This window comes from Eptesicus fuscus, chromosome 2, assembly GCF_027574615.1.
Source record: "Eptesicus fuscus isolate TK198812 chromosome 2, DD_ASM_mEF_20220401, whole genome shotgun sequence".
In the NCBI taxonomy this organism is placed as follows: Eukaryota; Metazoa; Chordata; class Mammalia; order Chiroptera; family Vespertilionidae; genus Eptesicus; species Eptesicus fuscus.
Window position 1 is genome coordinate 57603092 of NC_072474.1, and position 27480 is coordinate 57630571.

The 27480-nt window shown below is 35.4% G+C and overlaps 1 protein-coding gene across 1 annotated transcript in view; it reads right to left on the bottom strand.

Moving 5' to 3' along the window:
- CCSER1 (coiled-coil serine rich protein 1) overlaps positions 1-27480 on the bottom strand; it is a 1048396-nt gene that overhangs the window by 961946 nt on the left and 58970 nt on the right. The window contains exon 3 of the mRNA XM_054727411.1: positions 13980-14073. Coding sequence (XP_054583386.1) covers positions 13980-14073 — 94 coding nt within the window. The remainder of the gene's footprint in view (positions 1-13979; positions 14074-27480) is intronic.

Sequence of the window (27480 nt, forward strand, 5' to 3'; positions counted from 1 at the left end):
ACCACATAATTGTTAGAGGTCATGAAATTTTATATTGAGACGCATATTTTCTTTCTAATTGCTCCAGAAGAACCATGCTGAATGAAGGAAATCTTTCCCTTTGACCTTATCCAGTGCACTAGAGCCACTGACTGACCTTTTTCACAGCAGAAGAGAGTTTATAATGGTAGAAAATGCTTCAATAGCAGGTTACAAGTCAATTCTGTGACTTCATTAAAATTGCTGTCATTTAATATTAAATTAGGTCAGAATGTGTAAACATTTTTCAACTATAGTTGATTAGGTTTTAAAAACTATTCTACCTAAGAGCCCTCTTTGCAGCTAAGCAATCTTCCTGAAGTATAGCAAAGTCTGAGGGGCAAAAGAGCAGAGGCACTTTTAAATCCACAAATACAAATGGTTTACTCTGTGGGCACTTACATGAAAAATAAAATAATAATTAATTGCAATTTGTACTTACTAAATAAAGCAAGCCAATCTCTTATTAACAGGCCTGCTTGTACCACAAAATAAAAGCATGAACTTGAGCAAGGCCTTTAAAACACTTAATATTCACAGGGAGCAGAAGTAGAAGGGTTCAACTTCATACTATCTGGAATTCTCTTCCATTTATGTCCATTCTTCTGTCATTTAAGTGCAGCATTTAACACAGTAAAATGAATACATAAAATAGTGTGTTTGTCCTATTTCGAACAAGTCAAATATTTTAAATATTGACATGAAAAACTCAATATTAAATTAATTGATTAACCTATTAACCAATTAATGAAGTGGTCAAGTAAAAAACACACAAATAAACAAAAAATATAAAAATTTTGAAATATCTACATTGAAAATAGATTATTACTGACAATTTTTTAGTCTTGTTTTTAAGTGCTATCATGATTCCTGTACCCTATTGATAAACCATAAATAAATCATTGCTTTTTCAAAGACAACAATTAGTGAACTTTTTTACACAATTCCTCTTATGTCCATTCAGTCATTTACAAGAACTTGGGGGAAGAAATATGGGGAAAATATTAAAAATTATATAAAATTTTTCAATGCACTTTAAAATATATTCACATTTTTGCAATACAGAATCCTTATAAAATGATACTTCTGGATAAAGATTTTGAAGAATTAGGATTATTTTCTCATAACATATTAATGAATAAAACTAACAGTTTATTTTTTTAATTTGTTTTTATAAATGTATTTTATTGATTTTTTACTGAGAGGAAGAGAGAGGGATAGAGAGTTAGAAACATCGATGAGAGAGAAACATTGATCAGCTGCCTCTTACACACCCCTTACTGGGGATGTGCCCGCAACCAAGGTATATGCCCTTGACTGGAATCGAACCTGGGACCCTTGAGTCCACAGGCCGACGCTCTATCTACTGAGCCAAACCGGTTTCGGCAAAACTAACAGTTTAGATAGGTACATTTCCAAAGTGAATTATACAGCTTGCAATCTTAGAGTAGACAGAATATAACTTTTTTCTTGATGATTTGGGGCTATAACAATTTTTAAAATGCTATGGAGTAATGTATTGCAATACAGTAATGCTTCATGCCCTGCTCATACAGACGGAGACATGTGTTCCTACATTAAATGACCACATACTGTTCTATTTTATGACTTTGTCTACTTTTCAAAGCTTTTTGCTTTTTCTTTTCCTTTTAGGCTTGCAGTCCTTATTTTTCACCACATTAAGCATGTCTGCGTGTAGCAAACCTTTTCTCCTCTTCTAAGATGTTGCTATAATTTTCAAGAGCTTTGGAAAATATGTCAACCTAATGTATTAGAATTGTATGTAAAATTAGAAGCATCAAGGTCTAGAAAGATAGTGAAAAGAACCCATCATTTAATGTTAAGATTTGGGTTAATATTAGCTGTGTGAACTGCAATAAATAATTTAATTATATAGTATTTGCTTCCTCCACTGTACTTGGGATATATTAACACCTATTTAAAGTGTTATTGTGATAATTTGATGAGAAGATAACATATTTGAAATCCCTTGTAAACTGTAAACTGAATACAAATGTTTATAGGATTACTATCGTCATTTTCAGAACGCTACTGCCATCTAATGGCTACCGAGCAGATAACAGGTACTCTGACCCTTTGAAAACAGAAATGAAAAAAGCAAAGGCACCAGCTGATCAAAACCAAAGTAACAACTGACACCACACTTTCATCTTTACTATGTCTGCTACCCAAAGAGCGTATTACAGTAGAACATTGTGCACCTTTATTGTAACTGCTCTTTCTAGAAACTAAACATCATTGAGAGCTTTATACAGTGAAAACAGTGGGTAGGCATCAAGTCAAAACAGTATAATGTAAACCCTAGTTCTGCCACTTAACTAGATTGTACTCCTGGACCAACAACAATGCTCTTCTGTGTTTCCATCCCTTCGTCCATGATTGAAAATAGTAATACATGTACTTTCTAGAAGCTTGATGATAGAATTAAATGAGATCATCTCAAATGCTTATAAATTGTTGCTTAAAAACAACCAAAAACACAACTTAGTGCCTAGACCAGTTCTGGGACAACACAGATGCTTCAGTAAATAAGTATCAGTTAATTTTAGCTTCTTGCATGAAGTCAAAGGCAAACACATATAAGCTATGCCGGTAAGTGAAAAGTCAATAGAAAGAAGAGCCAGTTTCAAAAAAAAAAAAAAAAAAAGTTATAGTGTAGCTGTGATTTTTAAATTTTATATAAATTAATTTTATTATTCAAAAGAATCATAAAAATTAAACACAGAGCCTTCAGACTTAGAAAAACTTTGGTCCAGGTGAGACAACTACTTCCTGTAACATTTTATCACCCAAAGCTTCAATTTCCTCAAATCTCAAAGTCATTATGTAACTCATTGAAATGGCACTTAGACTCAAAAAAATGTTATTTGTTATTCTTTTATCATTTCATTTAATGCTACAATTGTATAAATTTTGAAATACATAAGGGTCACAAAATTAATTGCATGTGTTGTGGCATTCTATAGTTAAAATTTGAGAAATACTATTCTTGAAAATGAGGTTGAGATATTCCATTAAGAGACAAAGGAATAATCACCAAAATTTGCAAGATCAGATTCCTATTAATCATCAGGTATGTCATATTTTATCATGCATAATATAATATCTGCTACAGGTCTTAAGAATATTATATGCCAGATGAGACAGAGCTTTCTACTGGGTCTTTTAAACATATTATTTCTTACAACAAATTTATAAGGTAGATACTTTTGTTGTTCCCATTTTCAAATGAAGAAAGGGAAACTAAGAGAGATTAAATAATTTGCTCAAGTTTTACATAGCCTGGTTGTTGTCTGAGATTTGCCCAGAGTCAAGATTTCTAGCTACTACCAGTATATTGGAATTCTAAAATTAAGTGTCATTTATTTCTTAGCTTTAAACACTCAAATTGAAGATACCTTACACACACTTTTTCTGACCCAGACATACTAAAGTTGTAAAAATCTGTAGTTTATTTTTATAATTTTCCCTGTGTGAATATTGTGATTTGTATATTATCATTCATATTAGCAAAGCCACTAGGGTTTCATCTCTGCTCTGCTATACTATAATCCATTAAAAATTAATAACAAAAATTACCTCCTTAATTAATAGGCACAGGAGGAGTTTCTAACTCACTGCAGAATTTTATGTTGCATGCTCATCAAACTCAAAATAATTTAGCAACTACCTAATTAATTTCTAATTGGGCCATTACTTTCCATTTGCATCCAGACATATACTGAGAGATACTGCCCTAGGTGTTTTTAGATATAATTTCTTAAATAAATAATAAGAACAATATAAGATTTCTTCACTCAACCATGAAAATGGCCATTACATTCTTTTAATCAAAGAATAATATCTAAGTAAAATGTGTTTTCAATTAAGTAACTCAGCTGCAAATTGTTAAGGTCAAATTTAATACAAAGTGACAGCCTGCTTTCCCTCTGAATATTAAAAATTTGAGTTAATATGCCGAAACGGGTTTGGCTCAGTGGATAGAGCGTCGGTCTGCGGACTGAAAGGTCCCAGGTTTGATTCCTGTCAAGGGCATGTACATTGGTTGCAGGCACATCCCCAGTAGGGGGTGTGCAGGAGGCAGCTGGTCGATGTTTCTCTCTCATCGATGTTTCTAGCTCTCTATCCCTCTCCCTTCCTCTCTGTAAAAAATCAATAAAATATATTTAAAAAAATGTTTTGAGTTAATAAGCTTCAAAGTACTTCACAGGAATTGGTTATTTCTTTAAAAAATTGTTATTCTAAATATGTTGTAGTATTTTGGACATATGACTAAGATCGCAAAAAAAAATGTTTTGTGCATTTCAATGCATTGGTTTTAACACAAAGAAATGTACCATTTGTTACAAGCCAAGTGCCTTAATTAATTTTTGAATAATAAGTACTAACAAAACACTTAAAATGTTACACAGAATTTAGATAATAAAAATTCAAATAATGCATATTTTAAAATAATACATATCAATGATGAATCGTTAAGAAATTAAGGACTATGAAAAATAATCAATAATAGGACAAACTCTTTGGCAAGAAATTAAAACTAAGATTTAAGAGAAGGAACCAACTTGAACTGGCCTCCTGTTTTATTCTAGGCAACTGTGAAAGGCACTTTACGCATAAATGTCATCCATTTATGTAGGATGATATTTTAAGATAATTCCTATTATTTTTATTTTGCAAAAGAGGAAAGTCAGCTCAGAAAGAGTGGATCACCTGCCCAAGGACAGTCTGACAAAGCTGGAATTCTAATTTGGATGTGTCTGTCTCCAAAATAGCCATTCTCTTTTCATGTGAATTTGTAATTTTATTAAAAAATTTGAATGGGCCCTGGCCAGGTTTGCTCAGTGGATAGTGCGTTGGCCTGCGGACTGAAAGGTCCCAGGTTCGATTCCAGTCAAGGGCATGTACTTTGGTTGCAGGCACATCCCCAGTGGGAGGTGTGCAGGAGGCAGCTAATCGATGTTACTCTCTCATCGCTGTTTCTGACTCTCTATCCCTCTCCCTTCCTCTCTGTAAAGAATCAATAAAATATATATTTTTTAAAAATTTGAATGGATCTTAATGATGAAATATTCTCTCTAAGAGTTATTGTGAGGATTAACTTAAGGTAGCTGAGGAAAAGAGCATATCTCATGATAGGGATTTAGTTTTTCTTCCCATCCACTTAGGTCTCCAGCTATTAATTGCTCAGCCTTATACACAACCCACTCCTGGGATTAACACAGGAGCCAACGAAAGAATGGGAGAAACAGTATTTTAATGACCATGTTCCAAATAGGTAACAGCAAAATGTGTTTTAGCTTTCTTTCCTTTTGGCTTTAAGTCATTTGATGAATTATGATGCGTCACTGTCAAATTAGCCAGGTACCTGTTTCCCATCAGCTCCAGCCACTGTCAGGCTGCTAAGTACCGTAAGAGCCCACACAGAAATGTCACTGTGTTCTAGTTTATTGAGGAAAAGAATAGCTACAGAGTAGGTGTTCCAGAACCCAAATTCCTATTTCTTTATAGAACAGTGTGTACTGTTTGATATTTAATTGGTGCTTTGATCACATCTATTTGTAGAAGAGTTATCTTATTCAGTTACACAAGGGTTTCATTTTGGAGGACTCGTCATGAAGTAGCAGTGCTGAACAATGGATATTGTTGGGCTCTATGATATTTACCTTATGGCTGAGGAAAATGCTTGATAACACGTACTTTAAGTATTCTCAACATTACAATTATCCCAGGAATATGAACTATGGACAAGGAACTAAGTTTCAGATTAAGCGAAATCCTCATAAAGTTCCGAGCTTTGGCTAAACTGCTGTGTCACCAATTAGAACTGCTTCTACTGAGCATGATGCTACCAACTTGTACTGAAAGCAGTTGCTGAAGAAATTGTAGTTGAAGGCATGTGAGCAAAATATCTTTCAGATTTTAGTAACAAGAATTTCTTCATTTAAAAAGAAAAGCATTGATTTCTTGACTGAATGATACTTTATAATTTTAATCATGTAACTGGTTGTTTCTTTCTTCACATATGCTAGTAGAACATACCATGTAACCTTTTCCACTCATTGTGGTAATACTAGTATATATTTTGTGTGCCAACATTCCCCATCACTTCATCTTATTTTTCTTATCGTTCTTTTATTGTTACTCTATTTTTCTCAAATTATTATTATTGTGCAAGATGTTGTAATAAATGGGAAAAAAAACCTAAACACAAAAATGTAAAATTACATTAAAAATTAAGTAAACATGTATTGCTGGTATTTTTCCTTTGACAGATTACATAGTTTATAACATGTATTTCACTGTAAAGAAATACTTTAGATCCCTCATTTGAGTATTATACCTATTAAATTTTGTTACTATGTTTGTGAAATGTGCTTTTTGAAACACTCGAGATATATCTAACCAAGTGGTCGGCAAACTGCGGCTCGCTGCGGTTTGCCGCTCTGTTGACTAATGAGTTTGCTGACCACTGATCTAACCAACATCACTGCTAACATCTTCTTCCAAGACTCATTTGTGGCCAAGGTGAGACCATAACAACATGATTCAGAGACTACAGAGAAATGAAAAGTTGGGTAGGGTCAGTAATATATATTTTAATTTATCAAAGTATAAATGATAGCATTTGTTATTTTACAATTAAAAATAACTGGTCATAAATGCATTATAAAAATTATAAAAACAATAAATTTTACCAAAAGAGAAATGATATATCTGGTATTAAACAAATTTATAATCCTGTATTTGAAACACAATGTATATTAGTTACTCATTAAATTATCCAGAAGAGTAATTTAAGCACAAATTCAAGAAAATGTAACAAAAGAAATCTGGAACGCTTATCCATATGCTTTTTAATCTAAAAGCTTGGATTTTAGGTTAGAATTTACAAAGATAAAAATCATATAATGCCAAGATCAAAGTAAATTATTTAGTAAAGTTGCTTTTATTTTTTTCTCCTCAAGGAAATCTCCTTGTGGGACTCACTTTGAATTAATTCATACACTTCCTTTCTCTGAAGCTGTCCTTTCTTGGTTTCATTAAAAAAAGAATTATAACCAAAAGTTTGCAGGTTCGATTCTCAGTCAGGGCATATACCTAGATTGTGAACTCAATACCAAGTTGGAATGCTTATGGGAGGCAACAGATCAATGTTTTTTTTGTTTGTTTGTTTTGTTTCTCTCTCTCTCTAAAAAACAATTAAGAAACATATCCTCAAGTGAGAATTAAAAAGCAAACAAAAAAACAACACATTTTTAAAACCCAAACTGTAAACTTACAATTCCTTTTAGATGAAAATTCAGAGAGCAAAAAATGAAATAAAAAAAAACATATTAAACATGTCCAGAATTATTATGGCTACAATAATAAATAGCCATCTTTACTAAGGTAGGCACAGTCATAAACACAAAATTGAACAGCATGATCAAATATATAGGTACATATCCAAATGTGTAAATATATGAGTGTTTCTATAACACAGGCCTTGAACCACACAATTCACACAGTATTTTTTCTGTTGTTTTAGTATTCTGATATTTTACTTGGCTTGTTAATATACTTTAGCTCATGTTGCTCATAGTGCAGGTAGTGCATATATTATGCTATTGTCCTTTTTGTCACTTTGCATATTAAATCACTCAATAGAACAGAATCCAATATATGCATTTTTCAAAATGCCAGGGAATTTTTTAATTAAAGATTTTTAAAATTGTCCATTAAAATAAATGTATTAATTAAAGGTGTTTGATTTTCTATAAGAAAAAGGTTAAACTTAACTAATTTTTGTTTTAAAAATTCTGATATTCACCTATTTCTCCAAAGATGTCTGACTATATTTTAAATAAAAACCACATTAATAGATACCAACTGAGCATCTACAATGTGCAAATTACTGAGGTAAAAAGGACTGCAGAATTTCTACATTTTCTACACATCGTGATTTCTCTAGTCTTTGCAAATCTAATTGTATATTAAAGTAAATAAAATTTATAAATGCCACATATGATAATTACTACAATGCCAGGTATACTGGTTAATAATGCAGATTTTGTAATCAAATAAAACACAATAACTTCAAGAGAAACATCGAAAGTGCTTTATTCAAAGTAATGTCCATCACAAACTACACATTCCCCCATCTTTCAGGTAATTTATGGATACCCGAACCAATAGAACTTTTCTTGTTTTGAGGCAAACCATTCAGAGACCCAATTTTCCACTTCTTCGTACGTTTTGAAGTGCTGCTCAGAGAGTGTGTGTGCCATCAATCGGAACCAAGTGGTAATCTGAAGGAGCAAGGTCTGGTGAGTACAGCGGGTGGGTTAATACTTCCCAGGCAAGATCTTTTAACATGCCTTTTAACTGGTTTTGAAGTGGGTGATGGTGTGTCATCATGAAGCAAAATTACTTTGCCGTGTCTTCCGGCACATTCAGGCACGTTTCATAATCAAAGTGTGGTTCAAATTGATTATTTGTTGTCTGTAGCGATCAGTATTAACAGTTTCACCTCATTTTGGAAGCTCACAATACACCACACCTTCCTGATCCCACCAAAGGCAGAGCATTGTATTCTTTCCAAAGCGATTTGGCCTTGCAGTCAATGTTGATGATTGGCCTGGATCAACCCATGATTTTTGTGTGTTTGAGATTCTCAAAATAAATCCACTTTTCATCGCCAGTCACAATTCCATGCAAAGAAGACTTTCTTTCGTGCCATTGAAGCAACATTTTACTGATGACTTTTTGGTTTTCCATTTGTCTTTCATTCAGTGGATGTGGCATCCATTTTCCTTCCTTTAAAATCTTTCCCATTGCTTGTAAATGATCGGAAATTGTTTGCTGAGCAATGTTTAATCTTTCTGCAAGTTGTTTTTGAGTTTGACACGCATCATCATCCAATAATGCTTGTAATTGTTGGTCTTCAAACATTTTCGGTTGACCTGGACATTCTTTGTCTTTCACGTCGAAATCATCACTTTTAAAGCGTTTAAACTAGCGTTCACAAGTATCTTGAGATGGAGCATGTTCACCATAAGCTTCCTGAAGTATACGATAACTTTCAGCAGCACTTTTGCAGGCGTCCTCAAACTACGGCCCGCAGGCCACATGCGGGTGTTTTTGCCATTTTGTGTTTTTACTTCAAAATAAGATATGTGCAGTGTGCATAGGAATTTGTTCATAGTTTTTTTTAAAACTATAGTCCGGCCCTCCAAAGGTCTGAGGGACAGTGAACTGGCCCCCTGTTTAAAAAGTTTGAGGACCCCTGCATCAAAATAAAGTAATGAATTAAAACTTCCCGCAAATGTTCTTTTTCTTTGGCACAAAATTCGACATTCTTAAGCGTAAAAATATCTATGATGTTAACACCTTCAGAAAATTTGACATATGAAATTTTGAAGTCTGCTGTCACTACAACAAAATAGCATACATATCAAATCGCATAAATATCAACATATGTGTAACTCCATCTATTGAAAAAAGTCTGCATTAGTAACTGGTACACTTGATATTTGACTTAATAGTTTTAAAACAAAAACACTTCCCTGATCTTTTAAAAAACTTATCTTGGCCTTATTATAAACGTCTATGAATCTTTGCTTTAATAAGACTCTATAGCTAAAAGTAGATATTTTTGTCCTAGCAAAGGTATTAAAAACACTATAATGATTTACAATAATGTAAGTAGTAGAATTTATGGTATCATTATTTTAGTTTCAGACTTTTGAAAATCACTTTTATTTAAACCATTATTTCAGAATGTTTAGTATTAGCTTTTATCAATATCGGTTATCAATAATGCTTCTTATATTCTGGAAAGACTTTTAGTTATATTTATTAATAAAAAAATAAATTGTGTAAAGTTACTAGAAATTCTTATTTCTGAGCTAATGTGCTAAATAAATATTTGGGGCTTTTTTAAAACCTATAATGTGGCATCCAATGTGAAATAGGGTTTCAAGGTCAATTTATTAAGCAACATTAAATAAGCCAACTCTCTATAAGGAATATCTCATTTACCAACACTGCATTTCATAATGGCATATGCAATATAACACTATTTATCTTATGAACAATTTGGTTAAATCAATTGATTCCTAAGCACCTTAGCGGCTTTAACCATGCTATCTTCATCTAGTAGACTCAGGAGATTCATAGTATTTATTACATCATTATTTTCTTTACAATAACTTAATGAAGTACAGAGTTATATAAAAGAAACTGGAGTTTAAAAATGTTCATTTTTGTTCCCAAATAAATAGTTAAGCCTTTATGTTTTTAGGTAATTTTTTACCCTTTATCATGGTTGCCTACCAAACATAAGTGAGATAGATACACGATCTATAAGCATTTTAAATTATTATTGGGTTTTATTTTTGCTGTAAAGTATTTAAAAGTGCATAAAATAAAAAGAATATTATGACTAATGAATAAACCTCTCACCTCAGCATTGATCATTTTCAATAATTTTCCAACTTTGTTTCATCTATTATTACCTCCAAATTTGTAGGTAAAACAAATATTAGATATCATATTGTTTTAACCATGCATCCCTTCAGCTTTTCTTAAATACAAACAAAAAATAAAGATTTTCCACACCCACAAAATAAATAATAATCCAATTATTTCTCAAATTTCTCTGGTTAACTCAGAAATATATTTTTATGGTAATTTTATGTTCTTCAACATGAATGCCTACATTCCATTTGTCACTTTTTATCTATAATACCTATCCCCCCTTTTTATAGTGCCATTTCTTTGTTGAAGAAACCAGTCCAATTATCAGGTAGAATTCCCCACATTCTATATTTGGCTGCTGGACCTAATCCCTATATTTCCCATAAAATCATAGTTCAACCAAGACAACAGAATAGACGTAAGTACTTATGGTCAGAAGTGGTGGGACTATGAGCTTCTCTAGGCATTAAGAGGGACAGAATGTCTAGGCATTAAGAGGGGCAGTTGTTACACTTTTAGTGACATTAAGATTGATTAGTGGGTTTAGATATTGCCAGTCTAACCCATTATTGTAACACTGGGGCCTGGTGCACGAAATTTGTGCACTGGGTGGGGGGGTCTCCTCAGCCCAGCCTGCCACCTCTCACATACTGGGAGCCCTCAGGGGATGTCCTACTGATGGCTTAGGCCCGCTCCCCATAGGGAGCGTACCTAAGCCGCAGTCTGGCCTCCCTTTGTGGGAGGCAACAGGGCTGATCAGGGGAAGGCACCAGCCCCATCACCCTGCTGCTGCAGCCACTGTCAGTCACCGCAGCCACCAAGGTGTTTTCATCAACACGGATTCCAGTCCCTTCACCATGAAAAAATGGCAACTTTCTTTAGGCATTTTCAAGATGTGTCTTTTGTAGGATATGGATTTCTTTATTTATTTTTTATCCTCACCTGAGGGTATGTTTCCATTGACTTTTAGAGAATGTGGGAGAGAAAGGGAAAGACAGAGAGAAACACTTTGATTGGTTGCCTCCTGCATGAGCCCTGATCTGGGCCCCAGCCAGTGAGGAGCCTGAAACTTAGGTACATGTCCTTGATCAGAATCTAACCTGGACTCTGTGGTTGGCAAACCTAGGCATTATCCACTGAGCCAAACCTCCAAGGGCAGGTTATGACATTTCTTAGCCCTCCAGCAGCGGACCTTCGTTTTTCCCCCCAGGAGTGAGGTGGAAAAGCCCTAGATCACCTTTTTGGATTCTTATACCCAAGTTACTAAGAATATTACCAGTGGCATACAGGGAGCTTAGCCAATGAGCGGTCAGAAAAGGTGTTTCCTCTGTAGTTCACACCTATCTCCTCCGATCTCTGGCTCCACCCCTGCCAAGGCCTAAAGACTCCAGCCCTGGGCAGGGACCCCCAGCTGGCTCAATCGCCCTGTTCCACCCACGGCCAAGGCAGCAAGCCTCTGGCCGAGGGTTGGACTCTGGGCAGGGACCCCCAGCTTGCTCTGATCACCAGGCTCTGCCCCAGTGGCCAATGCCGCAAGCCTCTGTTTAAGGCTTGGGCCCTGGGCAAGGGACCCCCAGCTGGATCTGATCGCCTGCAGGGGACCCCAGCTGGCTCCAATCTTCCCCTCTGATCTTCGGCTCCAATCGCCCAGTTCCAACCATGGCCGCTCTCCAAGGCTGCAGCCATCTTGGTTGGGTGTATTTGCATATCGCTTCTAATTGGCTGATGGGCATGGCTGGGGCGTGGCTGGTGGGCCCGGCTTGTGAGTGTAGCGGAGTGATGATTTGCATATTACTCTTTTATTAGATAGGATTCTCCAACAACAATACATCCTCACAATAATTCTACAGCACATAGTGACACTTTCAATATTCCTTGTAATGACTGCTTCCTATACCACTGTATATTCAACAAGTGTCCTATTGCAAATACAAAAATTTGCAATGAGTGAGTCATTATTTGTATACATTTTTTTTGTATTTCCACTGATTTAGGATTAAATTTCTAGAAGGTGGACAGTTGTATCTAAAGGTAAATGCATGTATAGTCTTGATAGAAATTGACAAATTTGCAAGAGTTTGACAAATTTCCCTCCATTTTCACCATTGGTAAATCTTTTATGATAAACATGAATGACAAAATTGTATAAGTTATCTGCAAAAAAGTCAGAAAAATCTATATTTTCAAAAAATATCTTTCAAATCAACTGCAGGAAGAATATCTCAAGAAACAGTTATTCTTTTTGTATTCAACTAAATAATTTAACTTCTTTTTTTTTAAAAAAAAAGCTATGTTTTTATTAATTGTTAGAGAGATAGGAATGAAAAAGAATGGAGAGATAGAAACATAGATGAGAGAGAAACATCATCGATTGGCTGCCTCCTGCATGCCCCCTACTGGGGATTGAGCCTAAAACCCAGGCATATGCCCTGACCAGGAATTGAATCAATGACCTCTAGTCAACAACTGAACCACACTGGCTATGTTTAAGTAACTTCTTATTAATATTAATGTAAAAGCAAGTGCAAAAATTATAAATACTGTTATCACCTTCTTTTGACAACTATTAATATGACATTACTTAAAAATAAAAATAAATGAAAGTACTCCATGAACAAAAATTCATCACAAAATATTAGAGCTGAAAATTATATCTAAATGCTAATATTTAAAATATAGACACTAAAATCCAAGAGGCTAATTCTCTCAAATGTATGTATGCAGTAGGATCCAAAATTTCTTAGCTACAATTTAATTTTATTTCTAATTTGACTTGAAAACGATAGTGTTAAAGGTGCTATTCATAATAAAAAGTAAATAAAAGCTTGTCTTTGTAGTCAAATATCTAAATTTGAAGGAATAATTTATTCCTATAACAGTTTCAAAGGGAGTAATTTTGGTATAGGCAACATGACATTTTATGCTTTAATATAAATTTAAAGTATTACTAATATAATGGGCTCCCTTATTAATTATTTCAACAAGAATTTATCTCATACTATAATTCTATTTATGTGTGAGTATGTATTTATGAACATGTATTTGTGGTTGCTATTGGTAATTATTAATTTTGAGGTCAACTTTATTGCATCAACATGAATCTTGCAGTTATTATTGAAGTGACAGATTTGAAACAGTAAATCCAGATCCACCAACCTTCCTTTTGGTTATATAAAGTAAATTAAAAATTGAATTTTAATTATTTTCCTCCAAAAATATTAACTATTTCATTAAGCATTTAATGTGGATTTTGGTCTTTTAAACAACTTTTATTTTACAGGATTTTTTAAAATTTATAATCCTCTTCCAAAAGGATTTACATTTCATAATATATTTTAAGATCACCAGAACCATGAGTCCATGGTGCAGAGCAAGTGCCTTGCACAAACTGGGGATTGGAAAGAATGAATGCAGCCTAAACAATAGATAGCTTATCAAGGAAAGAATTGTATAATGGTGTGCATTTATTTCATACTTACCAGGTGGATGAAGAGTCTGTTCCTCTAGTAATTCTAGATCAAGCATTAGATCATCTTCATCTAGTTCACAAGATCCCAAATTATTCAAAACATCCTGAAGAAAAAGCAAAGTCAATAGTCATAGACTAGAACACAGAAAAACTGAGAAAATATTCACACACAGATGCTGTGAAGCAAAACAACCAACAACCTCTCAAATTAGAAGTGAAACATTTTAACTGATACCCAGAAGTTATTTGACTATCTTTAAGATTATCAGACCAATAAAAATTCCAAGAATTATTACAAAAATCTAACTTTTCCAATTATTTACCTGTTAGCTTTTTAAAGGATATGTAGAATTAAACAGAAATATCTATGTGAGCAGATATCAAATATATTAGAATACAGGAAGTTATTTGTTTTAATCAAAAGTTCTTTATAATGATTGTTGGAAAGGTGACATTTTTACTCATTGAACAAAGAGGATACAAGGTTTTTCAAATGTATTAAAGTCTGTGAACTGAAACAGGATTATTTTTCTAATATTTATCTTCCAAATCTATGGAACATTTTTCTGACACATTTAATAAATTGTTTCTCAAACAAATATTGTACACAGTGCCAACTGTGCGATATTAATTTAGAACACACTTGGAAGTGGGGATCCAGTTATCAATTCTCAAACATTAGCTAGTTTAGAAAAGATGAATGAAATAAATATCAGTTAGATTAAAAATTAACTACTGAATTTCATAATGCTATGAACATCAGGGCTAGTGTCCTTCCTTCTTTTCCTTCTTTCCTTCCTTCTTTCTTTTTAAGAAGGCCAATAGCTCAGTTTTGAGAAGGGAAATTTTGTAAAGATAATATTATTTAAGTTTTTATTAAGCACTATCCAAATGGGAGAATCTTAATCTGCCAATCAATAAAAGGGTAAAAACAACGTTTTATAATGAAAGTGTAACAATTTATCCAGCTTCAAATTGGCCTAAATAATTTTATACTTGGATGTTAGATTTCAATGACCAATAATATGACCTTAATTGTCTCCATCCAAAATTTACACATTAAAGTGTTAAGCCCTGTACTACTTCCCCAGAATGTTAGAACATTATTGTGTTTAAAAATAATAGATTATCTTTTCAGGAGAAATTCCAGTTAAATCAGGTCATATGGATGGACCCTAATCAAATATTACATGTTCTTAGAGAAGAAGAGGATTTTAGGACACAGACAGAAGGATGACGATGTGAGGACACAGCAAAAAGGCAGCCTTCTGAAAGCCAAGGAGAGGGGCTCAGGAGAAACCAAACTGCCTGCACTTTGATCTGGCACATCTAGCCTCCAGAACTCTGCTGCCTAACCCACATGGTCGGTGGTGTTTTCTTCTGGCAGTCCCAGCAAATTAATACAACCAACACCATTTAGAAGACAGTGAAGGTTGGGACAGGGAAGAAAGGAAATAAATGAGTGCCTGGGATATGACTGTGGCATTTTTGTTGTTGTTATGCCAATTGAGAACATCTTCCTCCTTGTAACCTCCTATGGTTTGCACAGCATTTCTTCTTTTTATTTAAAACCACCCCACCCAACCCAATCTAGATACAGAAGAAGGTACTAGGTTCTTACATGGGTCAAATTCTGTTTGTATGTGGTTTATCTGTGGATAGTACAAGACAGGCATCATAACCAAATTGCTGATCAGAGCCCTTTCATAGAAATGAGAAAAGCGTTTTTTTGGTGATGGATATTGCAACATGCCAATGCTATTATCACAGGAAACTTGGATTTCACTGCATGGATGTGATCAATGTAAGTCTATGCAAAAAAAAAAGAAAAAGAAAAGAAAAATACCATAATAGTAGGTCATCTGGTTCATGGTTTCAGCAGCTCCTAAACTCTAGAGGAATATGTAATCTCTTATGGAATTTTAAAATTATGGAATTTTCAACCTTCTTTTGAATTTTGAGAGTTAACAGATCCACCCACAATTAAAAAAAAAAATAAAGTTAACAAGAAAATACTTAAGAACCCTGCCACTGTTATTCCAACATTTAAGAAAATAACACCAGCCTGTCCAGTGTGGTGCAGTAGGTTGAGCATTGTACCATGCACTGAGAGGTCACAGGTTCGATTCCCAGTCAGGACACCTGCCTCAGTTTTGGGCTCAATCCCTGGTAGTGGCATACAGGAGGCAGCCAATCGATGCTTGTCTTTCATCAATGTTTCTATTTCTTTTCTCTCTCCCTTCCTCTCTGTAAAATTAATAAAGACATATTTTAAAAAAGAAAGAAAATAACACCAACAAAGTGAACAAATTAAATTTAGAGAACTCACTAGATTGTTTCAATTTTATTCTTATTTTGTAAGTAACCCTTGAAATTTAGAATAACTGTTGACATTTACTACTGGTCTAGATAAACTATTCTTAAACCTACTCATTCTAAATTGCCTGCTTTGAGAACTTCCTTACTAAGCAACTTTCTTATTAATTTGGGTCAGAGTCTTTGAATCTGGTGAAATCTCATAATAAAGGGAAAATAGATGCAGCAAAATGATATGTTATAGAAGAAAAATCAATGTGAACTCATAAACATATCTCTTGTATAAAAGGCCCGTGGCCGTCATGCCATAATTCAGTCACAACCAAACAAGCAGTGGCTCTCCCGGCAGGCAGGGCATGGCACGAGCTACTAGGGGCGGAGAGCTACAAGCGGCAGAGGGCAGGGCAGCGAGCTATGAGTGGCGATGGGCAGGGTGGCCAGCTGAGGCAAGCGGAAGCAAGCTACTCGCGCACGATTTTGTGCACTCTGGGCCTCTAGTATATATATAAATAAAAGCCTAAGCAACTGGTCAACTGGTCTCTATGACGTGCACTGAAAACCAGGGGGCAGATGCTCAGTGCAGGAGCTACCCCTGGTGGTCAGTGCACTCCATAGTGGGAGTGGCTCTTCCCCAGATTCCCGCATGCCATGCCTAGGGACCCCACTGGTGCACAAATTCGTGCATCGGGCCTCTAGAGTGTGTGTGTGTGTGTGTGTGTGTTTGTTTTTCCCCAGATCTCTCCTTAAAAGAGACCAATAGCTGCAACAACAGTTTTGCTCTCTGCCAGCACTTATGGATAATTCAGATACTTGTTATCCAATATCCACCACCAACAACAACAAAAAAAAACAGAATCCTTAGTTATTAGGGAAAGAAAAAAAAGAAAAAGAAAAAGAAACAAGTCAACCAGAATATCTCTGGAATATTTTTTTGTTGCCAGAAAGCAAACAAGGGTTATCTAAAATAAAAAGTCAGAGGCAGTTTTGAAAGGCTAAGGAGAGTCACCTAAATGGATATTACCTGGCTAATTTCTGACATTATGAATGTCAAAAAATACAAATCGTTATGGCTAAATAAAATAATTTGAGTCTCTTGAAGGTTCAGAGTTCAGAATACTCAAACAAAAAAGTTAATATGAAGGATATAAATAGGCACTAATAATATATATATAAAACTGTAAACAGGGTGGAATATTTCTATTGTTTTTAATAAATACTTAATATTTGGGGTTCTTTTTCTAATTACATATACATTTAAAATATGAAGGCATGTATTTTCATCTGTATTAGGAAAGACTTGTAAGTAAAGTAATTGCATCAAATGCACTAGTTCTTTATCAGTAATAGAAAAGGCTGATCAGTACTAATGATCACACATAATAACCAAATGGAAAAGGAGTCCAGCATTTAATTAACACTAATAATATAAGTGCACACAACTGTGTGTTTCAGACATTTGATAAATTAGCAAAATATCCAGACATGGTAATTACACATGTCTGGATATTTTGCTAATTTATTAAATTTCCTGGTAAATAAAAACTTAATAGCTCTTTACAATTTCCTGGTAAATAAAAACTTAATAGCACTACAAAATTTATAATAATAAAAGCATAATACGCTAATTTGACCAGACAGCCGAATGACCTTCCAGACATCATTCCAGACATCCTTCCAGACGAAGCCGTGGTGGTGGGGACCAAGGCAGAGGCAGTTAGGGGTGATCAGGCAGGCAGGCAGAATGGTTAGGGGTGATCAGGCAGGCAGGCAGAGGAGGTTAGAGGCAATCAGGCAGGCAGGTGAGTGGCTAAGGGTGATCAGGCAGGCAGGCAGAGGTGGTTGGGGGTGATCAGGCAGGCAGGTGAGCAGTTAGGAGCAATCAGGCAGGCAGGCGAGTGGTTAGGGGAGATCAGGCAGGCAGGCGAGCAGTTATGGGCAATCAGGCAGGCAGGCAAGCAGTTAGGGGCAATCAGGCAGGCAGAGTGGTTAGGGGAGATCGGGCAGGCATGCAGAGTGGTTAGGGGCGATCAGGCAGACAGGCAGAGTGGTTAGGGGTGATCAGGCAGGCAGGCAGGCGAGTGGTTAGGAGCCAGCAGTCCTGGATTGAGAGAGGGTGCAGGCTGGGCTGAGGGACTCCCCAACCCATGCACCAATTTCATGCACTGGGCCTCTATTAAAGATGTAATCATGAAAGACCATGAGTTTTTAATAACATTAATATAACAGGAATATATATAATAATAATAATAATAATAATAATGACAGGAATATTGGTATGTAACACAAGCAATTGGAACTTAAGCAAAAGATTTTGTAAGGGGCCACTAATGTTGGACAAAATTAAAAGCTGGGGTTGAACTTTTTAAAAAGGCCTAACAGCATATAACAAGTAAAGTTTAATTGAAAAAGTAAAGTCCAACCTGATGGCCAGTATGTTGAGTTTAAATCAACTCTGAATGTGTAACAAATTTCAATGAATGACTAGACAAAAAAAATTAGTTAACAACCTAGGATATACAAATTTAAGAGACAACTTTTTTTTAAGCAGAGTATGGTTACTAAATCCAAAAATAGACTCAGATATTTCTGAAATCTCAGGGAAATATGAAATTTCCAGATTAGCAAGGTGTAAGAAGGAAAAATAGAATAAATGTAAAGCTCTAGTATGATAACTGGTTTTAGTGATAACTGGTTTTTAGGGAAAGCATATTGACTTGCTTTGAGATCACTGTAATATGCATAACTTTTTTCTCTAAAACTGGCTAAAGAATTTAAGATAAATTGATATTTTAGACTTGGTATTTTAATAAAACATTGGGAAGAATTTGATTATATAAAAGTTCAACTAATGTTTAAATACCATTAAAATGTAATACATATTCCAATTTATTGGCATATATAATTTATATGAATATTTTCAGAACGTTAATTGTTTAACTGTAAGAAAATATTAATTATATACTAAATTCATAAGATTAATAAATTGATTAAATCACAATTATTACTAAGTATTCTCAGATTTTAGAATATGTCAATAATACTGATTACTTATGTAATCTCTTAAATGACTTCAAGGCATTTACAGAAAACTAAATAATTATTAATTCATTAAGAAATTAACTTTCTAAACTCTAGAGGTATAATAATGAACATAACAGGCATGTTTTCTTTCCTCACAGACTTCTCAGATAACTGTATTCTAGTAAATAAATACCAATTTATTTTATAAATAAGTCCATCTCTTGTGTTTAGTTAGTGTGAATCAATTCTCCGGAGCCTGATTGCTATTGGCTGAAATAATAAAATTGAAGCTACAAAGTTGAATGAACAAGCTCTGGTCCCTCCATTCGTATGTAGCCATTCCATAAGGCCCATTCCAAAATGACCCTCTAGACTTATTTGTCTCTTTATTGTAATAGAAATAAATTATGATCCTGCTAAAAATAAAGGAAGCTGGGACATGTTACTATATAAGGAAGTATTGCTTAAAAAAGGAAGAATTCCTTCAAAGGAGTTTATTAAATTATTAAAATATTTTAAATTTGTGCCCTGGCTGGTGTGGCTCAGTTGGTTAGGAATCATCCTGTGCACCAAATGTTGCTGGTTTGATTCCTGGTCAGGGTACATGCCTTGGTTGCAGGCTTGATACCCAATAGGAGGCATGCAGGAGGCACCAATGTTTCTCTTTGTCTCTCCCTCTACATTCCTCTCTTTCTAAAAATCAATAAAAATATTATTTTTTAATTGTGGCATTATAAAATTGCATTTCTTTTTATTTTAATCCTCACACAAGAATATGTGTTTATTGAGTTTAGAGAGGAAGGGAGAGAGAGGGAGAGAAATATCACTCAATTGCCTCCTGTACACACTGACCAGAAATAGAACCCGCAACCTAGGTATGTGCCCTGACCTGGAATGGAACCTATAACTTTTTGGTGTATGGGACTATGCTCCAACCAACTGAGCCACTAGGCCAGGGCTTAATTGCATTTCCAGAGTGTTATATTTTAATCAAAGAACTTTCCAAACAGGCTTAAAATATCTATGGCATCCTGATCTGGACTTCAATAGTTGTTTATGTAATACTAGAGGCCTGGTGCAAGAAATGCGTGCATGGGTAGGGACCCTAAGCCTGGCCAGCGATAGGGCTGATTGGGGCCTTCCAGCTGCAGGCCAGGGCCTTCCTTCCCCCAGCTGCCAACTGCTGGCCAGGGCATTCCTTCATTCCACACTGCCCCCTGGTGGACAGCGTACGTCATAGCAAGTGGTTGAATTCTGGTTGGTCGAACTCCTGAGGGGATAATTTGCATATTAGCCTTTTATTATATAGGATTTAATGACATAACAGTACTGTTTTGATCATCATTTTATAAAAAAGTGAGGAGAGAATTATACAAATGAATAAGGGATAGTCAATCTAGTATGCATTCTAATTCTAGTTATTCTGCATTACAATCAGGTATTGCTATGGTATACATATATTTATCACTAGTCTAATCATGGGAGTTTCCACAGATTGACTAAAAAGAAAATAGTTTTATTTTTTAAAATGTATGATGCAGCTATTATAGAAGACCTTCAGTCAAGCTTCTCTTTGTGAGTCTACAAACACATTCAGAGAGTTGCCTTACATTTAATTATATTTACTGTTTTATTTGGGGGTAAAAAAGATAATCTAACTAACTTGGTATTTTTAAATAGTTCACAGTACACCAGAAAGATAACTGACATAAATTGTAAAAAATGAGAGACATAAGAGTGGCAAAGTACACTCATCATCCAGAACAGACATTGGAACAATTTGTTAAGAGTTGACTGGTATACACCTATACATGCAGTGGAGAAGAGAACATTATACATTAGCACATATATATATTTTTATTGATATGATTTCACTGTTATTTTTTGGAAAAAGAAATTAACATGACAATATTTTATAACTAGAGGCCTGGTGCACAAATTCGTGCACAGGTGGGGTCCAGCTGGCCCGCCCCAATGGTGGTCCATTGGGGGTGGGGCTGGCCAGGGGGAGGGACCACGGAAGGACTCCAGGGCATGTCCGGCCTGTCTCGCTCAGTCCTGATAGGCCAGACCCCAGCAGCAAGCTAACCTGCCGGTCAGAGTGTCTGCCCCCTGATGGTCAGTGCAAGTCATAGCAACAGGTTGACTGGTTGACTGTCTGCCCCCTGGTGGTCAGTGCACATTCATAGCAAGCAGCTGAGTGTTCTTAGCATATCATTAGCATATTACGTTTTGATTGGTTGAATGGACGATGGGACGACCAGACAATCAGCATATTAGGCTTTATTATATAGGATTACTGCTCTAAGAATAGTTATTTGGTTTTGATTTCTGGTTGCATAAAGAAAGCATACTTAATGATTATGACAGTTACCTTTACCATTCAACACAGCAGCAATAAAGCACTTCCAAATACAGCTTGCTCTTTCCCAGTTACCTTACGGATTTGTATAGCTCAAAATATATTTTTAATCAATGTTTTCAAAAATTTGTCTTAATTCTTAATCTACCCTCATTCATAAGGTTTCACACTACAAATACAAAAAATACGTTTTGCAAATAAAAATGGTGTTCTTGTGTTAGTCATTAAAAAAATGCCATTATAAATGTGTACATAGTACAATATTTTGTTTTGTTGCTGTGTATTTTTTATACTTGTGAAATATTTAGCAAACAAGATTCACAAAGTTATACCAACTTGCTAATTATTCCCTCTATACTGATAAAAGATTATTGGTATAAGTTATTCCAAGTCGCACAGCACTAAAATACTAAAACTAAAATATCATGCTATAATATTTCACTTTTTAGGAAAAGTTAACATTTATATAGATTCATAAAACCATAAATTTTACATGGATTTTAAGCCAAATTTGAATTCACACACAATTTAAAATTAAACTCTGAACATTTTCATTTTAAACTATGTAAGGAAATAAAGTTAATTTTTGTTTTTAAAATAAAAATAGAAAACTAGGGATTGTAAATATATTACATATTTGGCAAAATTCATCATTCAAAGTTAAAATTTAATGAATGCTATTAGTTTAAGATTACATAGCTTTTCTTCTCATCATTTAAAACATGGAGAAGAAAAACCTGAAATCTTTTGCATTCTATTTTCATGACAAAATAGAATCATTGTCACAGATATCATCTTCTTGAGTCAAACATGATTACTTCAGATTGTGTCATTGTCAAAAGCATCACAAATAATTTTATAAACATGAGAGATTTTAGACAGATCATCATTTCTAGCATTCATTCTACTTTGTGTACTAGAGTAATTGAGAATTCCAAGTTATGAAGTATACCTCATTTTCTCTTAATTAGTGTCCCTGTTAATATTCTGCCAAAAACCATACGAATTCTTCAACTTTCACTTATAATGCTTTCTGCACAGTACTCTGAGATTGCTCTCACTAAAGGATTCATTTGTATACATGTCCTCATTGTCTTAACATATGTAAAAATGTCAATGGCATGTGTCTACAGAATAAATACTAAAACTCTTAAATTCAAAACTGTATTATATGATCTATCTACCTCTTTAACATTGCTTCCTGAAAATTTATTATAACAAACTCACTTACTGATTGTTTTCTGAAAATCCCATTTGCATTCCTTTCATTGCATTGAGTCTATTTCCTTTCTCTAAATGTCTAAAGAGCAAATACAAGGTAACATATTCAAACTTTATTATATCACCGGCATTTTTTATAACACCACTTACAACAGGTGCTGAAAAGCACTTCTTGATAATGTTAGGAACATTTGAAAGCTTTTCTTAAAAAACTCCTTTTATATGCAATATATGCTGGTTCTCATGGAACATAAGATCACTAATTGTACCCACATGAAGCAGAGTATAATTGTCACTCTAGACAATGATTTGGACTATTCATTGTACTTCCTGCAAGAGAAGTTCAGAACATATATGACTGTCTCCTTCTTTGTGCTGATTCTAAGCAGAGAGTTCTTGCACTTTCAAATTCTCTAGTATTGTATCATTAGAGCATATGGAAAATATATTTTACCTCATAATAGCTTATGTATGATATTATAATAATATGTCATTTCATTATCTGAAAATGAGATGTCTTATTGCTAAACTATTTTTGATGATCATTAAGGAACATTAGTTTCCTTTTTAGAACATCAATTTTTCAAAATTGGTGTTAGATATTTTGAGTAAAATATATTATCCAGAGAAAGCACACATTTAATACAAAGGACTATTTAAGGGCTCTTAATTGCTTACCCTACACTAATTTAAATTTCTGACATGTGCTTTATTTAAAGCTGTCATTTTAGCCTCACTGAAAATATTTATTTTTCATCGTTATAAGTATATATGATTCTGAAAATTGTATGAGCCTCCCATCACTTTGATATTCTAATATACGCTGAATTGGAATTAGCCAAAGAAAACCTAATATGTAAGTTTGTTAGACCTGTGACAATAGTATTAATCACAAAGTAAATTGATATTTCCCAGATAAAGACAGATGCTCTGAAGAAAACTAGGTATTTTTAGGCATGCATAGTTTTCTTATAATTAAGCCTAAGGTTTTATTCTAAGTTTATCTTTGTATATAGTATAGTATGAAATTAATCAATAGTTTACTAATGTATAAATTAAGAATTGTGATAACTTTATTTATAAAATAGAACTAAAATATATCCAATAATATTTATGATGTTAATATTATATTACATAACACAGTTTAATAGGAAACCCAAAATATTGTGATTGATAATCTTTACCCACCCACCAAACCATCTCTGTGAATTGAAGCAAATCATAACTTGCCTGATGTTCTTCCCCAAAATAAAATATTAGAATATTCTTTGTAAATTCCATCCAAATCTAAAATGTTAAAATTTATAAGACAACTATGAGCTCCTTTTCCACAATAGTATACTACCCAAAGTTAGACAAAATACAAGGTCTAAGGGCACAGTCCCCCAAACTTCTCGTACTTTTGACAAGAGCAAATTTGGAGTGTTCACAAAAGCACGGACACGTGTAATAATTCCCTGGAAGATCTTACAGAACTCATTGAAAGCTGCATTCACCATTATGATTAATTACAGGAAAAGAGTACAGGTCAGAGGAAGAGATGCAGAGATCAGGCCAGCACACAGAGGCAGTGAAGGGCGATCAGGCTGGCAGAGGGGGGGCAGTTAGGGGCAACCAGGCAGGCAGGCAGGTGAGCAATTAGGAGCCAGTGGTCCAGGATTGTGAGAGGGATGTCCGACTGCCCATCTAGACTGGCAGTCGGACATTCCCCGAGGGGTCCCAGATTGGAGAGGGTGCAGGCCAGGCTGAGGGACACCCCCCCACCCCCATGCATGAATTTCATGCACCAGGCCACTAGTTAAGTAATAAAATACTACCTTTTAAAAATTATCAAAATTATTATCTGAAGATTAATTTAACATAGTTATTTTTATAAGAGGAGCAGATTCCATTTTTATCATTTTTCTCACTTCAGCTATATCATACACGTGCCCTATGATGTATCACTTCTTTTTGATTAACCACTCTCTGATACATTCAGAATTCTATCACAATTACCAATGCTTTTATTATAGTTCTGAGAATATTTCTCAGATTCTTATATCATGCCCTATATATCCCATTTTCTGTAGAAAGTTAAATTGCTAATCTTTATTCCAAAGGTTCCCATTATACCTTCCTAACTTATTTACACAAGTACTCCTCACTGTTTCAAACAAATGGTTCCTCTGTGATATGCCACAATTTCCCTTCCCCTATATTCAAAATGTATGTGAGGGCATTCAATCCCTCATACCCAAAAGACCAGACAAGTTCTTCAGTGTATGCTTCACATGGTTATCAGACATGAAGGAAAACATTTTTTTGTTTGTTTCATAATCCCATATCTTCAACTTTTCTTTACAGATGTTATTAAACTACATATTACAGACTCTCTTTGAGCTATGTTAGAGCCATGTTAACAGGTGTGTTGACCCTAAATCCATCCTGTATAACCTCTAACACTGTCTCTGAGTCATAACATGAAGGAGAGTGGCCCTGGAGAGCCAGGTTCACATTGGATTTTGTGTGAGCAAGAATACATTTTTTGTGTGTGTTTGAAGCTATTAAGATTTTTCATGGTTTATTTCTCAATAGTACATAGGCAGGTCTATCCTAACAGATTTTCATATTGTTTTTATGCTTATTTCATATGCTCTCTATTCTTCTAATTTTATCTTTAAGTTATGTAATCTATAATAATAAAAGCATAATATGCTAATTAGACTGGACAGCTGAACGACCTTATGAACATAATTCCGGATGTCCTTCCGGATGAAGCCACAGTGACGGGGGCCAAGGCAGAGGCTGTTACGGGCAATCAGGCAGGCAGGCGAGCTGTTAGGGGTGATCAGGCAGGCAGGCAGAGTGGTTAGGGACAATCAAGCAGGCAGTCAGGTAAGCAGTTAGGAGTCAGTGGTCCCGGATTGTGAGAGGGATGTCCGACTGCCGGTTTAGTCCCGATCTGATTGGGACTAAACCGGCAGTCGGACATCCCTCAAGGGGTCCCAGATTGTCAGAGGGTGCAGGCCGTGCTGAGGGACCCACCCCTTGCACAAATTTCTTGCACCAAGCCTCTAGTCCATAATAATAAAAGCATAATATGCTAATTAGACCAGACAACCTTCCAGACAAAGCCAGGCCTGTGAGGGAAGCCCAGGTCCGTGGTGCCTGCCTGCAGCCAGAGGGAAGCCCGGGTCCTGGGTGCCTGCTGGTGGCTGGAGGCAAGCCAGGGTCCCAGGTGCCAGAGGAAAGCCAGTGCTGGCAGCTGGGGGAAGGAAGGCCTACTCTTGCATGAATTTCGTACATCGGGCCTCTAGTATCCTAATAATTGTCCCTCTATAATAGACCATAAATGATCTTGTGTTTCTATCTTTACCATGTCTCTACTACTTTTTAAAAAGTCATTGGCATTATTGACTCCCATATTGGCAATATACTTTGTGTATCAAACTCTCTTAAGAGGATTTTATAATGTGTTTCAAATCTCATAGAATTTTTCTTTTGGTTTGCACATTTTAAATGATGTTCATAAACAATAAACACTGATATTTGGCAACACTAAGTGACTATATATTTAAGTTATAGGATACATTACTCTTCCTTGTAGAGAGAATTTAATAATATGTATTCACTGGTACAAGAATCCATGTCTATATTGTATTAAAATCAAATGTGTTCGGTAAATTTCTGATTTACTATCCTTTATAATAAAAGCCTAATATGCTAAATATCAGGTCGTCTGGTTGGCCATTTAATTAATCGAAGTGTAATATGCTAATGATATGCTAGGACCACTCAACTGCTCGCTATGACGTGCACTTACCACCAGGAGCAGACAGTTGACTGGTCAACCAGTCACTATGATGTGCACTGACCACCAGGGGGCAGACACTCTGAACAGTAGGTTAGCTTGCTGCTGGGTTCTGGCTGATTGGGACTGAGTGAGATGGGCCAGACATGCACTGGAGCCTTCCCATGGTCCCTCCTCAGCTGGCCAACCTCCCGTGTCCCTCCCTGGCCCTGAACGTGCACCAGTGGGGTCCCTCAGCCTGGCCTGCACCCTCTTGCAATCCAGGACCTCTAAGAGAACTGGTTTCAGCCCCACAGCAGAATGACTGGTCACTACTACACACACTGACCACCGGATGGCAGACACTCAGTGCAGGAGCTGCCCACTGGTGGTCAGTGCACTCCCACAGGTGGAGTGCCACTCAGCCAGAAGCCGGGCTCATGGCTGGTGGAGTGGGCCTAAGCTGTCAGTCACACATCCCCTGAGGACTCCCGGACTGCAAGAGGGTGCAGGCCAGGCTGAGGGACCCTCTGCCAAGTGCATGGATTTCATGCACCAGGCCTCTAGTTTGTTAACAACAACATAGATAACTATGTCTGAAAGCAGGTCCAAATTTTCAACACTAAAATACTTCTTCTTTTTTAACTCTTTTAAAAAATATGTTTTTATTGATTTTTTACAGAGAGGAAAGGAAAGGGATAGAGAGTTAGAAATATCACTGAGAGAGAAACATCGATCAGCTGCCTCCTGCACACCTCCTACTGGGGATGTGCCCGCAACCAAGGTACATGCCCTTGACTGGAATCGAACCTGGGACCT